The 19,514-nt window shown below is 38.4% G+C and overlaps 1 protein-coding gene across 1 annotated transcript in view; it reads right to left on the bottom strand.

The window, feature by feature from the left end:
- LOC150078290 (myoferlin-like) overlaps nucleotides 1-19,514 on the bottom strand; it is a 452,265-nt gene that overhangs the window by 189,846 nt on the left and 242,905 nt on the right. Inside the window, exon 37 of the mRNA XM_090384525.1 lies at nucleotides 7,048-7,213. Coding sequence (XP_090240651.1) covers nucleotides 7,048-7,213 — 166 coding nt within the window. The remainder of the gene's footprint in view (nucleotides 1-7,047; nucleotides 7,214-19,514) is intronic.

Here is a 19,514-nt window from a genome sequence, read left to right as displayed (position 1 = left end):
TTATTATACTCATCAGAGTCATTAGGCCTATGGCACACTCCTACTCTCAATTTTGATCTCCCAATTCTTATGTCACACCAAACTGACTTGACACTGCACTGTCCAGTGATGTTGACTGGCTTCACTTCCTTGGATTTTATGTGTTTCTTAACTAATAGCATAACCCCTCCTCCCTTCCTATCCTTTCTGTACATATTGTACTCCCCAAATTCCAGTTCTGCCTTCCTTATATCTGTGTGACACCACGTCTCTGATATCCCAACAATATCTGCCTTTAATGTTTTCAGCAATACCTCAAATTCATCAAATTTATTTACCAAACTCCTTGCATTGATGTACATGCAAGTATACATGCACCTGTTCCTATTCTTAACTACCCTAACACAACTCATGTGTTTACTTGTACCGCAATGATTCCCAGCAGTCTCTGAAGTACCCTGCATCTTGTTTTATGATTTTGCAGCTGCTGAGACACTGGACTGCAAAGCATTAAGGAGTTTATTGCTGACTTTTAATTTCTTTCAAGCTTAGATGTTTTTTGTAGGACAAAGTTTGACACAAAGTAACATCAAGTTATATCAGGATTTCTTCATGTTTGAGCTAATCTTTAAGTAAACTTTAAGATGATAACTTGCTGCATTATAGAGGTGAAAGCAAGATACTACTGTCTTAATTCCCCTTTCCAATGTTCATAATGCCCTGAAATTGTATCTAGGTCATTATTCAAATCCTCTTTAGTTGCATCAAATCTGTTGCTTTTATATGCAAAACAGAAGGCATTAGCATAGAAAAATAGCCTTAATATGGTATGATGGCAGTTGTCTATGAAAATTTTGAACAAAGCTTGGGCTAACACTAACTACTGAGGGAAACCACTGTACTGGAATTTATCTGCTGCCCCTTCTGAAAAGAATTATTTCTTGGGAGAATTTCAATTATTTTGATAGTCCAGCATACCAGATGGCATCATATGCAGCCATGAGGCACAAGAACACTGTTTCAATTACTCTTAGGTCTCTTTTTTGATCCACCACCTCAAGTGTGGTGTCACCTAATTGGTATGTTATTCTGGGATTGCTGCTGCCCATGTGCAGTACAATGCAGTTACCAATGTTAAACTTCGATTCCTCTCATTAACCACCCTGCCAACCTTTGTATAATCAGGAAACTTAGAAAGAAAAAAAAGAAGCTTGATAATATGCCTTCATTAATATCATTAAGAAAGGCTGTAAATAATAATTGGCCAACCACTAAGGGACTCCACTAATAACATTGGTCTAAAAAGAGCAATGCCAATTTATAACTACCCTCCGTCTTCTGCCACTTGACCATCCCTTTATTCATAGCAGTAACTTGCACCAAATGCTAAACTGCTCCAATTTTTAGAGCAGTGTTTATATGTGAAAGAGTGTCAAAAGCTTAATCGAAATAACCTGAAAATGTAGATTAACACGTATATTCCCTACAATACACACATGAAAAATACATGTTTATGTATATGATTATTTTAAGCTATCTCAGTGCAAATTAAAAATCCATTCCAATCCCAAATGGAATGAATGTTTAATTTCCACCAAACAACTGAAGCAAATGAGATATCTGTTCCAGGGAAAATAATGGAAACACTGGTTAAAGAAGTAATGCAGGACCACATAGAGAGACATGCAATTACACTGCAATCACAGCATGCATCTGTTAATGGACAGTCTTATCTAACCAATCAGGTAGGTTACTATGATGCAGTGACCAGGGAACTGCTTGCAAAAAATAATTTCGACATCATATACTTGGATTTTATGGAGGCTTTTGATATTTTTGCACATAAAATACTGCATGAACCACAGATCATATTGAGATAAACGTCTCTTATTCTTTTACAAAAAAACGACTGCTGTACAAACAGGAGGAATGTGGTATTAAAGGCAAGTTACTGCTATGGATAAAGGGATGGTTAAGTGGAAGAAGACAGAGTGGTTATCAATGGGCACTGCTCTTCGTGGACTAATGTTATTAGGAGTTCTCCAGGGTTCAGTGCTAGGCCCATTGTTGTTTTCAATATTATCAATGATACTGATGAAGGTAATCAGGCTTAATGTCTAAGTTTGCAGATAATATGAAGGTTGGCAGGATGGTTAATGACATCAGGATGAGCCACTGCAACAATATCTAAGAAAATTGGGTACATGGGCTGAGAAATGGCAGTTGAAATTTAACATTGACAAATGCAAGGTACTGCACATGGCTATCAGTAACTTATCAACTGTGTGGTACTATAGTCAGGGTAGAGAGAATGAGAAAGTGGGGGTAATTGTGCAGTCAACACTTCCCTATCTCTTCCATCATGCAGTATGATTGATGACTTTTGAGGTTAGGATGAACATCGTGGCGAGATCCAATATTCCTTACATTTTGAGAGTACAGCTCTAAAACGGTGTTCACAGGCCGGCCGCTAGTTAGTACACTGGACCGAACCTATTGTTAACTCTCTAGGAGGCTTCCGGATCAGCTAGTACATAATCTTGCTACCTCCACTCTGCCAGATAGTGACTGGAGGGGGTCCGAGTAGTGTGTATGCGGGGAGCATTGTCGAGACCATGTTATGTCAAGGATCTAACCATATGTACACCATATCCAAAAATTTCATTACTTCATACAGCATGTCCCACCCACTTTTTTTCTTACTATTGAATACACCATGAATTGTCAAACTAATAGAGCAAGTTTATCTGAAAAAGATCTAAACCTCCCAAGCACTTCCTAATTCATTTCACAAATATACGTGGTCTCAATTCTAATCTCAACGATGTCCATTTCCACTTGCAGTCTGCCAAACCCCATGCACTTTTTTTGACAGAATCTCAGTTATCGGTTGATTCAACTACTGCTCATCTCAGATGCCCAAATTATTCGCTGTATGATTCCTTTTGCCTCAAAGGTGGTACTTGTGCATATGTCCGTTCTGATATTCCCTGTCAGAGACTTGGCAATTCGGAATCTCCTCTCTTTGATCTTCTCTAGCTTAAAATCTCTCTACATCATTGGGTCAAATTCATCTGTTGTCTCTACCGTTCTCCCAATTCCACTAATCACTTGGAGCTCTTTGACTTCCTCTCTTTGCAACTTGACTTTCTCCAATCCAACTTTCCTAACAGAGAGGTAATTTTCCTTGGTGATTTTAAAGTTCATTGTAATTTTCCTTGGTGATTTTAATGTTCACAACTCCAGCTGGCTTCCGTTTTCTAGTCACACAGACCCAGCTTGTCGAGATGCTGAGGCTTTTGCAATTACTAATGACCTTACACAGATTGTTCATTTACATACAAGAATACCGAACAATCCTAATCATACAGCCAATATGGTAGATCTTTTTCTCACAAACAACCCTTCTAAGTACATGGTTGAAGTGAGATGTCCTTTAGGCACTTCAGATCACAACTTGGTGATTGTTTCTTCTCCAATGGAACCTTTATCTCATGGCTATTCCCAACCTCGTGTAGTTTGGCATTACAAGATGCAAAATGGGATGACCTGTGAGACTTCTTTTCTTCTTTTCCTTGGTAGGATTACTGCTTCAAAACTGATGTCAACGTTTGCTCAGATCGTGTCAGTGAAATTATTCTTGCAGGAATGGAATCCTTTATCCCACACTCCACTTTAAAATATCGTCTTTTATTTAAACCTTAGTTTTCCAATAAATGTGCTAAGGCTGTTCAAGAGAAGAACGCTGCATATCGTAATTGGCTTGTTTCTAATTATTCAGTTTCATTTTCTGCCTACACCAAAGCTCGCAACAATTGTAAAGCAATTATTAATCAGTCTAAACTAGAGTTTGAACAGGCTAAGAGTAGAAAACCTGCTTCTTGCCCTAATGGTAGCCGAGCATTCTGGTCTCTTGCCAAAGCTATTGGCTGCAACTTTTACCAATCTCTGCTCCCACATCTGTCCAAACCAGATGGTTCTGTTGTCACTTCAGCTAAGAATAAAGCTGACCTGCTAGCATCCCATTTTTTTCCCAACCCATGTATTAATGATCTTGGTAAAACACCTCCCACCATTCCCAACATGCTCCATTCAATGCCTCCTGTGGTCTTCCGTCAAAAGGATGTCAGAAGGATTTTGATGAATCTTGATGCTAAGAAAGCTCCAGGTCCTGATGGTATTTCTCCACTTGTTCTCAAAAACTGTGCTCCTGAACTTACTCCTATTCTTTGCCATCTTTTTTCACTTTCTTATTCCAAAGTTGTTTTTCCTTCTGTTTGGAAATTTGCTCACATCCAGCCAGTTCCTAAAAAGGGTGACAAATCCCTCCCATCCAATTATCGTCCCATTGCAATTACTTCTACTATTTCTAAAGTAATGGAGAAATCAATTAACAGCCAACTCTTAAACTACCTAGAAACCTTCCGTCTGATCAATGATCGCCAGTATGGATTCCATCAGTGTCAATCCACTGGTGATATTCTGGCTTATGTTACCCATTTATGGACAAATTCAATGGAAAGGTTCGGTGAAACACAAGTAGTTGCTCTTGACATCTCAAAGGCTTTCGATCGTGTTTGGCATAAAGGTCTTCTAAACAAGCTTCCATCTTTTGGTTTGCCAACTGTTTTTTTGTAATTGATTATCCAGTTTTCTCTCTAATCGCTCACTGAGGGTGATGGTAGATGGTTCTCTGTCTTCTAACTTTTCCACAAATGCCGTTGTCCCCCAAGGTTCAGTTCTTTCCCACACTCTTTTCCTCTTGTATATTAATGACCTTCTTCCATTGACTCAAAATCTTATCCATAGTTTTGCCGATGGCAGCACATTGCATTCTACTTTCTATTTTGAGAAACCTTGCCCTGCTCAATCAGCTTCAACTTCTCGAGTATCTGCTACCAATTTCATAAATGCCAATCTTCAGGTAATTCTCCAGTGAGGCAAAGACAACTTAGTTGATTTCAACCCTTCTAAAACTCAGTCTTGTCTTATATCTGGCAAAAATGATTCTTCTGCTCCTATGCTTATCTTTGGTGACACACTCTGATTTCTAGGCAAAATAATATATCTCTTTTGGGGATTACTCTGACTCTAATCTTTCTTGGCACAAGCACACTACAAATATTGCTTGCTCTGCATCTAAAAAACTTTGTTTTCTCTTTCGCTCTCGGCGTTACTTTTCTTCCAAACAGCTGCTCATTCTGTATAAATCCCAAATCCGCCCTACCATGGAATATTGTTTCCACATTTGGGGTGGTGTCCCCAAAACTTCTTTCAGGCTTCTTGATTTCATTGAAAAGAGGGCAGTTAGGTTAATTAATGATTCATCTCTAACAGAATCTCTCCACTCGCTGTCTCATAGACGTACTGTTTCTGCTGCATGCCTCTTCTACAGATACTTCAATGGGCACTGTTCTTCTGAATTGGCTTCTATAATTCTCGCTCTCTCTTTCAAAACAGTCAAAACACGTGCAGCCACCAGCCAATATCCATCTACTGTCCAACTTCAAACTCACAGAACCAACTTTTCATCTTCCTCATTTATTCATTCAACTGCTTTTTTCTGGAACAACCTTCCTTCGTACGTATTTCCTGAAAATTACAGTCTACAGAAGTTCAAGTCCAGTGTCAACAATACTATAGGTTCTGATACTTCTCGTGTTTGGGGTTTACATAAAAAAAAAAAAAAAAAAAACATTTTGGGACTAGGTGATAGAATTTGACGAATTGTCTCCTTATTCATATCCAATTCATCAGCCATCATTCTGAGGGTCAAATGACAATCTCTTGCCACAGTGTCCCAAACTTTTTCAACTCTTATCTTTATTTCAAGAGGTTGATGGATGCCCACTTCTTGGATAATCGCAAACATTCTCACATCCATATTTGAACTGCTTATACCATTCAAGCACACTGATACAATAATATTTCATCATAATCAGCAGTTTTTAACAGTTCATACATTTCTGTTGCAGATTTTCCTAGTTTAAATCAAAATTTCATATTTATTTGTTGCTTCATTGCAAAACTGTGACATGACACATTAATTCTACTAACAAAATTGATTGTCCAGTATTATTATTATTATTAGCCATATGGTGCAAGGAAGCCTGAGGCTTATGTCGCACCAGCCAAAAGAAAAAAAAAAATCCGCGTTACCCTGAGAGAGAGAGAGAGAAAGGCAGAAAGAGAGAGAGACAGAAGTAGAAGGGAATCACCAAGAAAGCGAAGAATGATGATATCCAGCTCAGGAACCTGGATTTGCCAAGCCCATACTCACCAGATGTGAGCCCCTGGAGTAGGCTGACTGGCTTCAAGTAACAATCTCTGTACTATCACAATCTGTTATAGGTAGTTAGAACTACAACATACCACTTCTGTTAATTTTCAAACTAATTGACACAACTAAAACAGCACCAGTCCAAGAACTTGATTGCCTCAACAGCACACTGTAAATAAAGAGCTGCACTGTTCAATGCTAATAATTTTTAATATTCAGAATTCTGAAATTCATTAATGTAAAAAGGCATAATTTTGGATCCTTTCACATTAATGAAGTTTTACACTATACGCATGAAATCAACATTATCTGATTTTGAAACATTATGCAGTAGGGCCCCAATCATAGAACGTGTTAGGTTCCAGACCCCCAATGAAAAGCAAAAATCGCCGAAAAGTGGAAAATAGCCCTTTTTCAAATGCAAATGCATATAAATGCCTAATAACATGTTTACACTATCATATGCTGTAAAAAGACTGGATAACAGACAATAATATGGTGCCAGATGCCCTTCTCAAACACTGTTGCTGAACGGTGTCATTCTGAAAAAGTGGAACAAGTGCCAAACATAATGAACATGAATATAATGGGAGACAACATGGAGATGAACTGTATTAGCAAAAGGCCAAGAAGCAGTGCCCTACTGTACTTCAAGTAAATTAATTAATACAAAACATCGTGTGCACGTCTTACTCCAATTGTAAAAATTTAAAACACATTTGAGGTTTCAAAACAGTGACAAACACTGAAAAATAAAATATTTCAAAAATATAAATAATTAACAATACCTGGACAAGGAGATTCTTCTGTGATCCCTGGTGAAAGAGGCTCACATCGATAAGAATGAAGCGTTTTAATTACATGTGTCCCTATTACCGGTCTTCTGCCAAACTGTCGGTGGTCTCTAACTTTGATGTGCATTGCAGGCATATATTCTTCTTGGATAGGTAGCAACTAGGGGGAAAAAAAACCAATATATACAGGTAACTCTCATATAAAACAGTAGTTAGTTCCTATAAAATCTCGTGTAGTGCAAAGCTGTGTTAAGGGACTAAGAACCAGTACAAAAAGGGGGGTTACATTCCAAAAGCTAACAAAAATACACCATTTTTTTAAAACTATCGGAACCTTAATTTTTATTAAAAATAGTGAAAACTGAACAAATGCCTTACAAACTGTGATACATATATAATGTACGTTCATTTAATTTTATTCCTCTTCATCACTGCTAAGCACAATGAAACAAGAACATTTTCTCTGTTACAGAAAATCTTCACCTTCTGAACTTTCTTCTGCAGCATCTAGATTTCTTTACAAGATTTCTCTAAATTACTTAACAAGTACAAGTCACTGTTGAAAAAAAGCCGTGAATTAGGGTTGAATTTGAAAGTGTCTGCAATTCTGCCCTGAGACGATAGGAGGCAGTATATGATGAGAGCCTTGTCGATCAATTCGGCCCTGGAAAGATTGTGCAAGGCTCAAGGGGTAGAATTTTTTTCAGCCTAGTCTGTACTTGTTAACAGGAGAGACTGCTTCTACAGGGATGGGATACACTTAAATAGAAAGGGTGCAAGAGTATTTGCTGATGCTATAGAGGCAGTGTTAGGTGGGTCAGAAAACTGCTAGTTTGGGGGGAATACAAGGACTAAGAGATAAATAGTAGCCACTGGCAGAGGTGAAAGTGATTCTTGCACTGCTTCTATTGGAATGAGGAGCAGCCTGGAAAACAAGATGCAGGGTATTTCAGAGACTGCTGGGAGTCATTGCGGTACAAGTAAACACATGGGATGTATTAGGGTAGCTAAGAATACGAACAGGTGCATGTATACTGATGTGTACACCAATGCTAGGAGTCTGGTAAATAAATTTGATGAATTTGAGGTATTGCTCAAAACATCAAAGGCAGGTATTGTTGGGATATCAGAGACATGGTGTCACACAGATAGAAGGAATGTAGAACTGGAATTTGGTGAGTACAATGTGTACAGAAAGGAGAAACAGGATAGAAAGGGAGGAGGGGTTATGCTATTAGTTAAGAAACACATAAAAAACAAGGAAGTGAAGCCTGTCGACATCGCTGGACAGTGCAGTGTCGAATCAGTTTGGTGTGACATAAGCATTGGGAGATCAAAATTGAGAGTAGGAGTGTGTTACAGGCCTAATGACTCTGATGAGTATAATAAGAAACTGTACAGGAAAATAGAGTGGGCCAGTCAATCAGAGAGTCTTAAAATGGGGGATTTTAATTTCCCAGATATTGACTGGAATTTGTGGGTTGGTCACTCACACACTAGCAAGGCTTTTGTGCATTTATTGTTTTCTACATCAGCATGTTTGGGAGGCAACTAGGAGTAATACACTTGATCTGATTATCAGTAGTGATTCTTCATGCATTAAGAATCTGCAGATAAAGGAACCACTAGGTGGCAGTGATCAGTGTGCTGAAGTGGGATTTACTCAAAGAGGTAACTACCATCAGGGGTAAAGGGAAGGGTTTTTGCTTTCGTAAAGTCGATTACGATGGTCTGAGACAGTATTTCAATACTATACAGTGGGACCAACTGATGATGCTGCCAACAGCAAAATCAAAATTGGAAGCATTCAAAGAACTTATCTTGGAAGCTACTAGGCTTTACAAACCAACTAAGAAATATTGTTCAAGGTTTAGGCCTAAATGGATGTCAGATGAACTAATGAGACATATGGCAGAGAATAAAAATGCATGGGATACATATAAATTAATGGGTGACATGGAAGCTTATGTAAAAAGGCAAATATTTTCATTTTTTTAGCTCTTTTTCTTGCTTTCAAGAAGTAATTTCGTCTCATAGTGCCGAATACTTTTTCAGTGACCTGTACAACTAAAGGATATAGCGATAACGTCATTTCATGGAGCTTACAAACTTTTACTTTCGTTTTCAATCACCCCAGGGGTGCGGTCGCCGTAATAGGACACCACAGTGATGTCACCTGTTCTCCTGTGAGCGGACAAGAGTGTCGATCACGCAAGGTCCTAAGAACAGAGTAGATTGATATACGAGTAGAAATTAGCAGGACAAGACAGCACGTCTTGTGTAACGAGACCTTTATAAACATATTAGCTTCGACACTCCGTGAATGGTACAATATCCATTTAATCCCCCCCCCCATAGTTGACTCGTGAGAACAAAACAAATCTTAGGGAGCTCAGAGAGGGGATGTGGAGGTATACATATATTGGATAGGGGAAAGAACGAGAGGAAGTTCATGAGTGAAACATGACAGGAAGAGAAGAGCAGTGAGAGTTTTGGCCGATTTTTGTCATTGTGTGAAGAAGTAAAATAATAATTACTAGGAAAAGATGAGAAAAGAACCATATTGATGTCTGATACAGATTTCCCCCCCACCGAGGCGGTGCAGAATATTTTTGGGTAAGTCAACCCTTATTGTTTAATAACAAACTGTGTTAAATCACCCAAAAGCCGAACCTACCATCTGCATACATTTTAATGCATTTATAAGAGATCTTTCCTCACATGTATGTGTGTGTGTATATATATATATATATATATATATATATATATATATATATATATATATATATATACACCCAGACATTTGTTGTATCATTTTCTTAGTACTTAGTTTTAATAGATAATGCGACTTATTAATTTAGTTGTCCAAATACTAATTACACTATTATGTTAATATAATTCTCTGTTATAGTATTTGAACAGTGTTACGTTATGATGAACACAAATTATTTTGTTCTTGCTAGAGAGTTAATGTAAAAGCCCATGAAGAACATTACAAAATTATAATATTGCTAAAGCAAGATACTGCTTGTATCCAGTTAGTTTATCTAACAATTACATACCAATTAATCTAACTTATGTACCAATTATATTGTACTCATTTGTATACATATATGTTAAATAAACCTTGTTTGTTTGTTAATATTTTATTCCATGACCATTCTTTCTAATTACATGCAATTCACTGAACAAACTTGTAGGAGAACCATTAAATGCGGGGCTCAAAGGCCAATACACAAAAAACCTTTGACACACAACGCAGTTCTGTTGCTGCAAGTTTGATCACTGTGACATGTTGAGTGAGACTTGAGGGCGCAGGATTTTGTCTTAATTTAAACTGCTAGATAGATCATTTAAAACCCACGGTTTCTGGATTCACATGATGTTGTGTGGTCTTGCTGAAGCGAGTGATTCACGAGTACATTGATAGGCAAGCGCATAATATGACGGAAAAACTCTGTGGAACACTTATGATAGATATAAGCTCGTCTGTAACCAAGTCACAAAGGAGATTAAGCAGGCAAAGTCAGATTATGAGAAATCCTTGGCAAAGGATGCAAAGAAAAACAGAAAAGAGTTCTTTACTTATGTAAACTCTAGAAGGAAAGGGATGAATCAGATTGGTCGTCAGGATACTGATGGTTCAATAGATGAGGATCCTGCTCAGGTGGCTAACAAACTAAACGAGTATTTTGCATCTAATTTCACACAGGAGGAGTTATTCAGGAAGGGGAATGCCAAAGGTGAAGTAAACTCTGCCAGTGAGCTAGATGATTTTGTAATAACTGAGAGGAAAGTGGAGGAGAAATTGTTGAGGATAAACATAAAGACACCCGGGGTGGATGGGATCTATCCAGTTATTTTAAAGGGGGCAGCAAAGGAAGTAAGAAAACCCTTAGCCATAATTATGAGAGATTCTTTGGACTCAAGGGAGGTACCCATAGACTGGAGATGTGCAAATGTGACTCCAATTCACAAAGGAGGATCAAAGACTGACACAAGTGATTATAGACCTGTGAGTTTAACTTCTGTTGCAGGAAAATTAATGGAGGCACTGGTTAAAGAAGCACTGCAGGATCATCTAGACAAGACTTCAGTTATAGCTCGGACACAGCATGGTTTTGTTAAGGGAAAGCCTTGCCTGACCAATTTGATTGGATACTATGATGCAGTCACAAAAGAACTGGATGCAGGGAATAACTTTGATATTATACAATTGGATCTTAGAAAGGCTTTTGATACTGTTGCACATGGAAGACTGCTGCATAAATTGGGGCAGTGTGGCATTGGAGGCAAATTGCTGCTATGAATAAAGGGATGGTTGAGGGGGAGAAGACAGAGTGGTAATTAATGGACACTGCTCATCGTGGACTAATGTTATTATTGGAGTCCCTCAGGGTTCAGTGTTGGGTCCATTGTTGTTTTCTGTATTTATAAATGATACTGATGATGGGTATATCTAGCTTAATGTCGAAGTTTGGAGATGATACAAAGATTGGCAGGGTTGTTAAGGACTCTGATACTATACTGATACTATGCTGCTGAAACAGGATCTGGAAAGGTTGAGCAGATGGGCTTCAAGGTGGCAAATGAAGTTTAACATTGACAAATATAAAGTACTACAAATGGGAAACAGTAACCCCGGAGCAGTGTATCAACACTGTGGTACTACACTGACAGTGGTAGAGAATGAAAAGGACCTGGGAGTAATTGTGCAGGCAGATATGAAGTTTTCTGAGCAGTGCAGATGGGCTGCAAGAGTAGCTTATGGTGTCTTGTCAATGATATACAGGAATTTTTCTAGCAGGGATAAGGAGGTGATTATTCCCTTGTATAAGGCAATGGTCAGGACACACCTTGAGTATTGTATACAGGTCTTGAGGCCTCATTTCAAGAAGGATGTAGAGCTGCTGGAACGAGTACAGAGAAGGGCAACAAGATTAGTGAATGGAACAAAGGGTTGCTCTTACAAAGAAAGGCTTAAGTTTTGCAAATTACAGTGTCTGGAGACTAGGCACCAGCAAGGTGATCTGATAGAGATCTGATAAAGCCTTGAATGGTTTGATTATGCTCAATGCCGATGGGATTCTTCCTCTTGCTGAGAATAATCACCTGAGAGGGTATAAATTCAAATTGAGGAAAGACAGATGTTGGATAGATGTGCAGAAATTTGCCTTTGGCCAGTGGGTAGTTGGTTGGCGGAACAGACTTCCATCCCTTGTTGTGGAAGTTGATAGCCTAAATAAATTTAAGGCTCAGCTGGTCAGGTATTTCGAACAAACGGAGGGGTGAGATGGGAGTGGGTTTTTTTTTTTTTTTTTTTTTTTGGCTGATGCTGCATAAGCTTGCTTTCTTGCATCTATGCCTCTACTAATGCTAATTTCCTCTATCTAGATCTCTCTTTAAAAAATCAGTAATCTGGGTTTGTTTGCTTTTGCTTGATAGATCTTTGTAAATTTCATGGTAAGGAGCTAAGCATTTCTGAATTCCCTTTTGAACTCTGTGCTCCTTTCAGTTGAAGAATCTGCATTCAAAAAATAAGATTCTAATTGCTCAGCTAAGTTTATGCCTTCCGATACACATTTAGTGAAAAATTTTGAACTTCAGAATTTTCATTTGCACTATCATCCTCCGAATTGATTTGGTTTACCTCTGATGCCATTTCCATCAAATGCGCTTTGCCAGCCTCTTCTTCTACCAGAAATTCTTTAACTCAGTAGTCATATCATCAAAACCATCCCCTCCAACCTTAGCAAGTTCACACTGATTCTGTTTGTTGCCAGTTTGACCATATTATTCCTGAATAAACTGACATTGGCCATATATTTTTCCAACATGCATTTAATGATGACAGTTTTACTTCTTTGAGTGATAAAGCTTTGATTCCAATACAGTCCACAATTGAAAAATATTTCCATGCTTCTATCACTTTAATAAATTCGGAATCAATATTTTCCAAAATCCATTGTAATGATTTTCTGATGTAATGAGTTTTAAAGGTAGACATAATACCTTGATCTAATGACTGAATTAAAGAAGATATATTAAGTGGTAGTAACATTACTTCAAAGCCTGGATGACTTGAATCTTTTGGATGGTCTGGCACATTATTCAATAGTAATAAAACTTTGAAATCTAGATTTTTCTGTTTTAAATAGTTTTGCACAACTGGCACAAAACAATTTAGAAACCATTCTTCAAATAAATCTGCAGTTACCCAAGTTTTTTATTTGCTTTCCGATGTATCGGTGAAGCGTTTTTATTTACACCTTTCATTCAGTGAGAATGTGAGGATCTATAAATCAGTATAGGTTTTATTGTTTGTTTTATTTGGTTTCTAGGAGCATTAGCAACTAAGGCCATATTGCTCCGGGAATATGCGGTGGTCATTCCCAGACCTTTCTGCATCCTCCGTATTTGGTGGTGACAGGCTCGAACCCCAGTCTAATCAAGAAGCGTGTGCTACGCACTGCTGCTCCTTCCCACCTGGCTACAGAGGCACCATAGGTTTCATCATGTAATCTCCTGATGCATTACTGCACATAAGTAACATTTCATGATCTTTTGATGCCTTAAAACCTGATGCAGTTTTCTCTGCTTTTGAAATAAATGTTCTGTTGGGAATTTTTTTCCACCAAATACCTGTCTTATCAGCATTGAAAACTTGATGTGGTGTGTATCAGTGCTCTTCAGTAATTTTCTGAAATTCCTCTGCATACTTCCATGGCAGCTTCATCATCAGCCAATGCACCCTTGAATTCTTATGTTACATAATGAGACACAGATTTTAAATCACTCAAACCAACCTTTACTGGCAACCAACTCTGGGTTAACAGAAGATTCTCCATTTTCTTTTAAATGGTTATAAACTTTTAGTGCTTTTGTTTAATTGCACTGCTGTCTAATGTGATCCATTTTTTACTGCAATCAGATCCATTTTTTTCGTCAATCAAAATACTGAGCGTTTTTCCATTTTCTCAATTACTGGAGCTCTGAGACAAACTGTCATATTTGCAGAAATGAAAGATCCTGCAGCAACAACTGTTTGTTATTTGGTTTTTAGGAGCATTAGCAACTAAGGCCATGTTGCTCCGGGATATGTGGTGGTCATTCGCCGACCTTTCCGCATCCTCCGTATTTGGTGGTGACGGGCTCGAACCCCGGTCTAATCAAGAAGCATGTGCTACGCACTGCTACTCCTTCCCACCTGGCTACGGAGGCGCCTGCAGCAACAGCAGTTCTAATTTTCTGTTCATTTTTTTTTATGGTCCGGATTGTTGCTTCATTTAAATTTAAACTGTTTGCAATGTATGATACTTTTATCCTTTTTTAAGACGATCCAAAATTTGTATCTTTGATTCTAGAGATAAAGTTTCATTTGAGGGGTGCTTTTTACTTTCCTTAGGCATAATTTAGGGCTGGAATTTAATTCACAACAAAGAAATTATTCAAATATGGCTTTTAAGAACAAAGTTTAATAATACATACCTGGAAAAATTTAAAAATGATCAAATAAAAACCAAAATAACCTTACAAAAACCTTAAAATGAACTGCATGTTTCAAAGTCAATTTTTTATGGTCTCAAAGAAAGCATAAGCTCCATAGCACACGGGGATTTAACAAAAAAATGAAATATGGCGATTCACAAAAAAGAATGGGAAGGAGCAGCAGTGCGTAGCACAAGCTTCTTGATTAGACCAGGGTTCAAGCCCGTCACCACCAAATATGGAGGATGTGGAAAGGTCAGGGAATGACCAACGCATATCCCGGAGCAATATGGCCTTAGTTGCTAATGCTCCTAAAAACCAAAATAACAAACAAGAATGGAAATGTTGAAAAATTACATCCAGCATAATAGCAGGCTTTCCCCTGCAAAAAAAGCACCATGTTATGCAAGGTTTGCTGCAATTCTCTAACCATGTTAGAGCAAAACAGTGTTATATAAGTTCTGTGTTGTGCTAGCATTGCCACAATTCATCAATCGTGTTAGAGTGAAACAATGCTGTAGATGAACCATGTTATATGGGGTTTGCCTGTATATACATATACAATGTGACAAAACACATAAAACATCTTTTATTCAACATGTGCTAATTCAGGCCAACTGCAGATAAACAGGTGAGTCAAGAGTTATTTATTTTTTGACTATGAAAACCCCAAACCTGAAAAGTATGAGAGCCTACAGTATTTAGTGCCATGCATGGACTGAAAAAATGAAAGAAGATATTTTATGACATTAGACTTGAATTTCTGTAGATTGTAATTTTCAGAAAATGACAAACGGAAGTTGAAGGAACAAACTGTTCCAAAAATGGTTGTTGAAGGAAAAAAACAAGGAAGAAGAAAAGTTTGTTCTATGACTTTGAAGTTAGATACTAAAAGGTTACTGATTGGTTCTGGAATGTGTTTGGATTGATTTGGAAGAGGGGGAGAATTATAGAAGGCAATTCAGAAGAGTACCCATGAAGTGTCTATAGAAAAGGCATGCAGTAGAAACAGAACATCTATTAGACAGAGAGCAGAGAAACTTTGTAAGAGAAAGAATCTAACTACCCTCTTTTGAATGGAGTCTAAAGCCTGAGAGAGGTTATGGGGGTACTGCCCCAGATGTGGGAACAATATTCCATAGTAAGATTGATTTCAGTGAATAGAGTTTGTACAGAGTGAATAGCTGTTTGGAAGAAAAGTAACATCAAGAGCAGATGAAGAGGAGGCAATATTTGTGATATGCTTTTGCCAAGAGACAGATTAGAAGTCAGGATAAAACCTAATAGAGCCATTTGATCTTGTCTAGAGAGCTGAGTATCACTGAAGATAAGCAAAATAGCAGATGAATCATTTCTGCAAGATATAACATTGAGTTTTAGAAACGATGAAATTAAGTTATCTTTGTCCCTCTGGAGAATTACCTGGAGGTCGGCATTTAAGGAATTGGTAATAGATATTCAAGACACTGGACACAGAAAGAGTACATCTATAAGACAACGAGTGGAGAGACTGTTAGAGATGGGTCATTAATTAACCTAACTGCCCTCTTCTGAATGGAATCTAGAAGCCTGAGAGAGGTTTTGGGGGCACTGCCCCAGTTGTGGGAACAATATTCCATGGTAGGGCAAATTTGTTTACAAGTTTACTCTGTACAAATTTGTACAGAGTAAACAGCCGTTCGGAAGAAAAGTAACACTGAGAGCAAAAGAGAAAGCCAAGTTTTTTAGATGCAGAGGAAGCAATATTTGTAATGTGCTTGCCAAGAGAGATTAGACTTCAGGGTAATCCCAAAACAGATATATCAATTTGCCTATAAATCGGAGTGTCACCAAAAATTGGCATAGGAGCAGAAGAATCCTTTTTGTGAGATGTAAGACAAGACTGAGTTTTAGAAGGATTGAAATCAATGCAGTTGTTTTTGTCCCACTGGAGAATTACCTGGAGATTGGCATTTAAGGAATTGGTAGCCGATATTTGAGAAGTTGAAGCTGATTGAGCAGGGCAAGGTTTCTCAAAATGGAGAGTAGAATGCAATGTGCTATCATCGGCAAAAATATGGATAGGATTTCCAGTCAAGAGGAAAAGAGTGGGGGAAAGAAATGAACATTGGGTGACACCGGCATTAGTGGAGAAGTTAGAAGACAGAGCCACCTACCATCACCCTTAGTGAGCAATCAGAGAGAAAATTGAATAACCAATTACAAAAAACAGTTGGAAAATCATAAGATGGAAGCTTATTTAGAAGACCTTTATGCCAAACACGACTGAAAGCGTTTGAGATGTCAAGAGCAACTGATTGTGTTTCACCGAACTTTTTCATTGAATTTGTCCATAAATGGGTAACAAAAGCCAGAATATCACCAGTGGATCGACACTGATGGAATCCATACTAGCGATTGTTGATCAGACAGAAGGTTTCTAAGGTAGTTTAAGAGTTGGCAGTTAATTGATTTCTTCACTACTTTAGAAAGAGTAGAAGTAATTATAATGGGATGATAATTGGATGGGAGGGATTTGTCAGCTTTTTTAGGAACTGGCTGGATATGAGCAAATTTCCAAGCAGAAGGAAAAACACCTTTGGAATAAGAAAGTGAAAAAAGGCAACAAAGAACAGGAGTAAGTTCAGGAGCACAGGTTTTGAGAACAAGTGGAGAATTACCATCAGGACCTGGAGCTTTCTTAGCATCAAGATTTGTCAAAATCCTTCTGACATCCTTTTGATGGAAGACCACAGGAGGCATTCGTTCAAATGCCTCCTGTGGTCTACCATCAAAATGAGTTCGAATTCACATGAGTTCGAAGAAAAATGGGATGCTAGCAGATCAGCTTTTTCCTTGGCTGAAGTAACAACAGAACCATCTGGTTTTCACAGAGGTGTGAGCAGAGATGGGCAAAATCTTTGGCAAGAGACCAGAATGCTCAGCTACCATTAGGGCAAGAAGCAAGTTTTCTACTCTTAGCCTGTTCAAAATCTAGTTTGGAATGATTAACGACCACTTTACAATTGTTGCGAGCTTTGGTGTAGGCAGAAAATGAAACTGAAGAATTGGAAACAAGCCAATTACGATATGCAACGTTGTTCTCTTGAACAGCCTTAGCACATTTATTGGGGTGCCTCCGTAGCCAGGTGGGAAGGAGCAGCAGTGCGTAGCACACGCTTCTTGATTAGACCAGGGTTCGAGCCCGTCACCACCAAATACGGAGGATGCGGAAAGGTCAGGGAATGACCACTGCATATCCCGGGGCAATATGGCCTTAGTTGCTAATGCTCCTAAAAACCAAATAACAATCAAACATTTATTGGAAAACCAAGGTTTAGACAAAGGACGAGATTTTAAAGTGGAGTGTGGAATAAATGATTCCATTCCTAAAAGAATAATTTCACTAACACGATCTGAGCAAACGTTGACATCAGAAGTTTTGAAACAGTAATCCACCAAGAAAAAGAAAAGAAATCTCTCAGGTCATCTCATTTTGCATTCTTGTAATGCCAAACAATACAAGGTTGGGAATAGCCAAGAGATAAAGGCTCCGCTGGAGAAGAGATAATCACTAAGTTGTAATCTGAAGTGCCTAAAGGACCTCTCACTTCAACCATGTACTTAGAAGGGTTGTTTGTGAGAAAAAGATCTAGCGTGTTGGCTGTATAGTTGGGATTGTCAGGTATTCTTGTAGGTAAATGAACAATCTGTGCAAGTTCACTGGAAATTGGAAAAGCCTCAGCATCTCGACCAGCTGGGTCGGTGTGACTAGAAAATGGAAGCCAACTAGAGTTATGAACATTAAAATCACCAAGGAAAATTTCCTCACTGATAGGAAATTGGACTGGAGAAAGTCAAGTTGCAAAGACAGGAAGTCAAAGAGTTCCAAGTGATTAGTGGAGTTGGAGGAACAGTAGAGACACCAGATGAATTTTGCAGAATTCAGTAGAGAAATTTTAAGCCAGAGAAGATTGAAAGCCGACCGGGCTAGCCGGGTGGGTGAAGTGCCTACCTAGAAACCCAAAAGGTTGCGAGTTCGAATCCCGCCTCAGGCTTGAATCAAAGTACTGCAAAAACCTTGGGAGGTGCATAATGGTCACAGAAGCAGATGCACCAACAACTACTACCAAAAAAAAAAATAAATAATAAATAAATAAAAAAAAAATATATTGAAAAGAGGAGATTCCAAATTACCAAGTCTCTGACAGGGAATATCGGAATGGACATATGTGCAAGTACCACCTTTGAGGCAAAAGGAATCATACAGCGAATAATTTGGGCAACTGAGATGAGCAGTAGTTGAATCAACCGATAACTGAGATTCTGTCAGAAAAAGTATATGGGGTTTGGCAGACTGCAAGTGGAAATGGACATCATTGAGATTGGAAATTGAGACCACGTATAATATTTGTGAAATGAACTAGGAAGTGTTTGGGAGGTTTAGACCTTTTCACAGATGAGCTTACTGTATTAATTAGGCAATTCATAGTGTATTCAATAGTAAGAAAAAGTAGGGGATGGGGGACATGGATATGGCATACACATGGTAAGAATATACCCAGTTCCTTGACATAACGTGGCCTAGACAATGCCACCCGGATACACACTACTCGGACTTCCTCCAGTCACTATCTGCAGAGTAGAGGTAGCAAGAATATACACTAGCTGATCCAGAAGCTCTCTAAAGAGTTACTAATAGGTTCAGTCTGGTGTACTATCTAGCAGCCGGCCTGCGAACACCATTTTAGAGCTGTACCCTCGAAATGTAAGGAAGACTGGATCTCGCCATAATGTGCATCATAACCTCAAAAGTCATCAGTCATACTGCATGATGGAAGAGATTTGGAAGGGTTGACTGGAACTTAGCTCTGGAGGCTAAACATGGATTCCACCACTTCAAGCCTCCAATAAGCAAAGTGGTGGTATTCCACCAGTTGATGAGAAACATCTACCACCTAGTATTGCCTGGTAACAGAGGGGCAGCATTCCTC

The sequence above is a fragment of the Mastigoproctus giganteus genome, chromosome 11 (assembly GCF_048544385.1).
Source record: "Mastigoproctus giganteus isolate SK-2022 chromosome 11, ASM4854438v1, whole genome shotgun sequence".
In the NCBI taxonomy this organism is placed as follows: domain Eukaryota; kingdom Metazoa; phylum Arthropoda; class Arachnida; order Uropygi; family Thelyphonidae; genus Mastigoproctus; species Mastigoproctus giganteus.
This window is presented reverse-complemented; position numbering and strand designations above follow the sequence as displayed.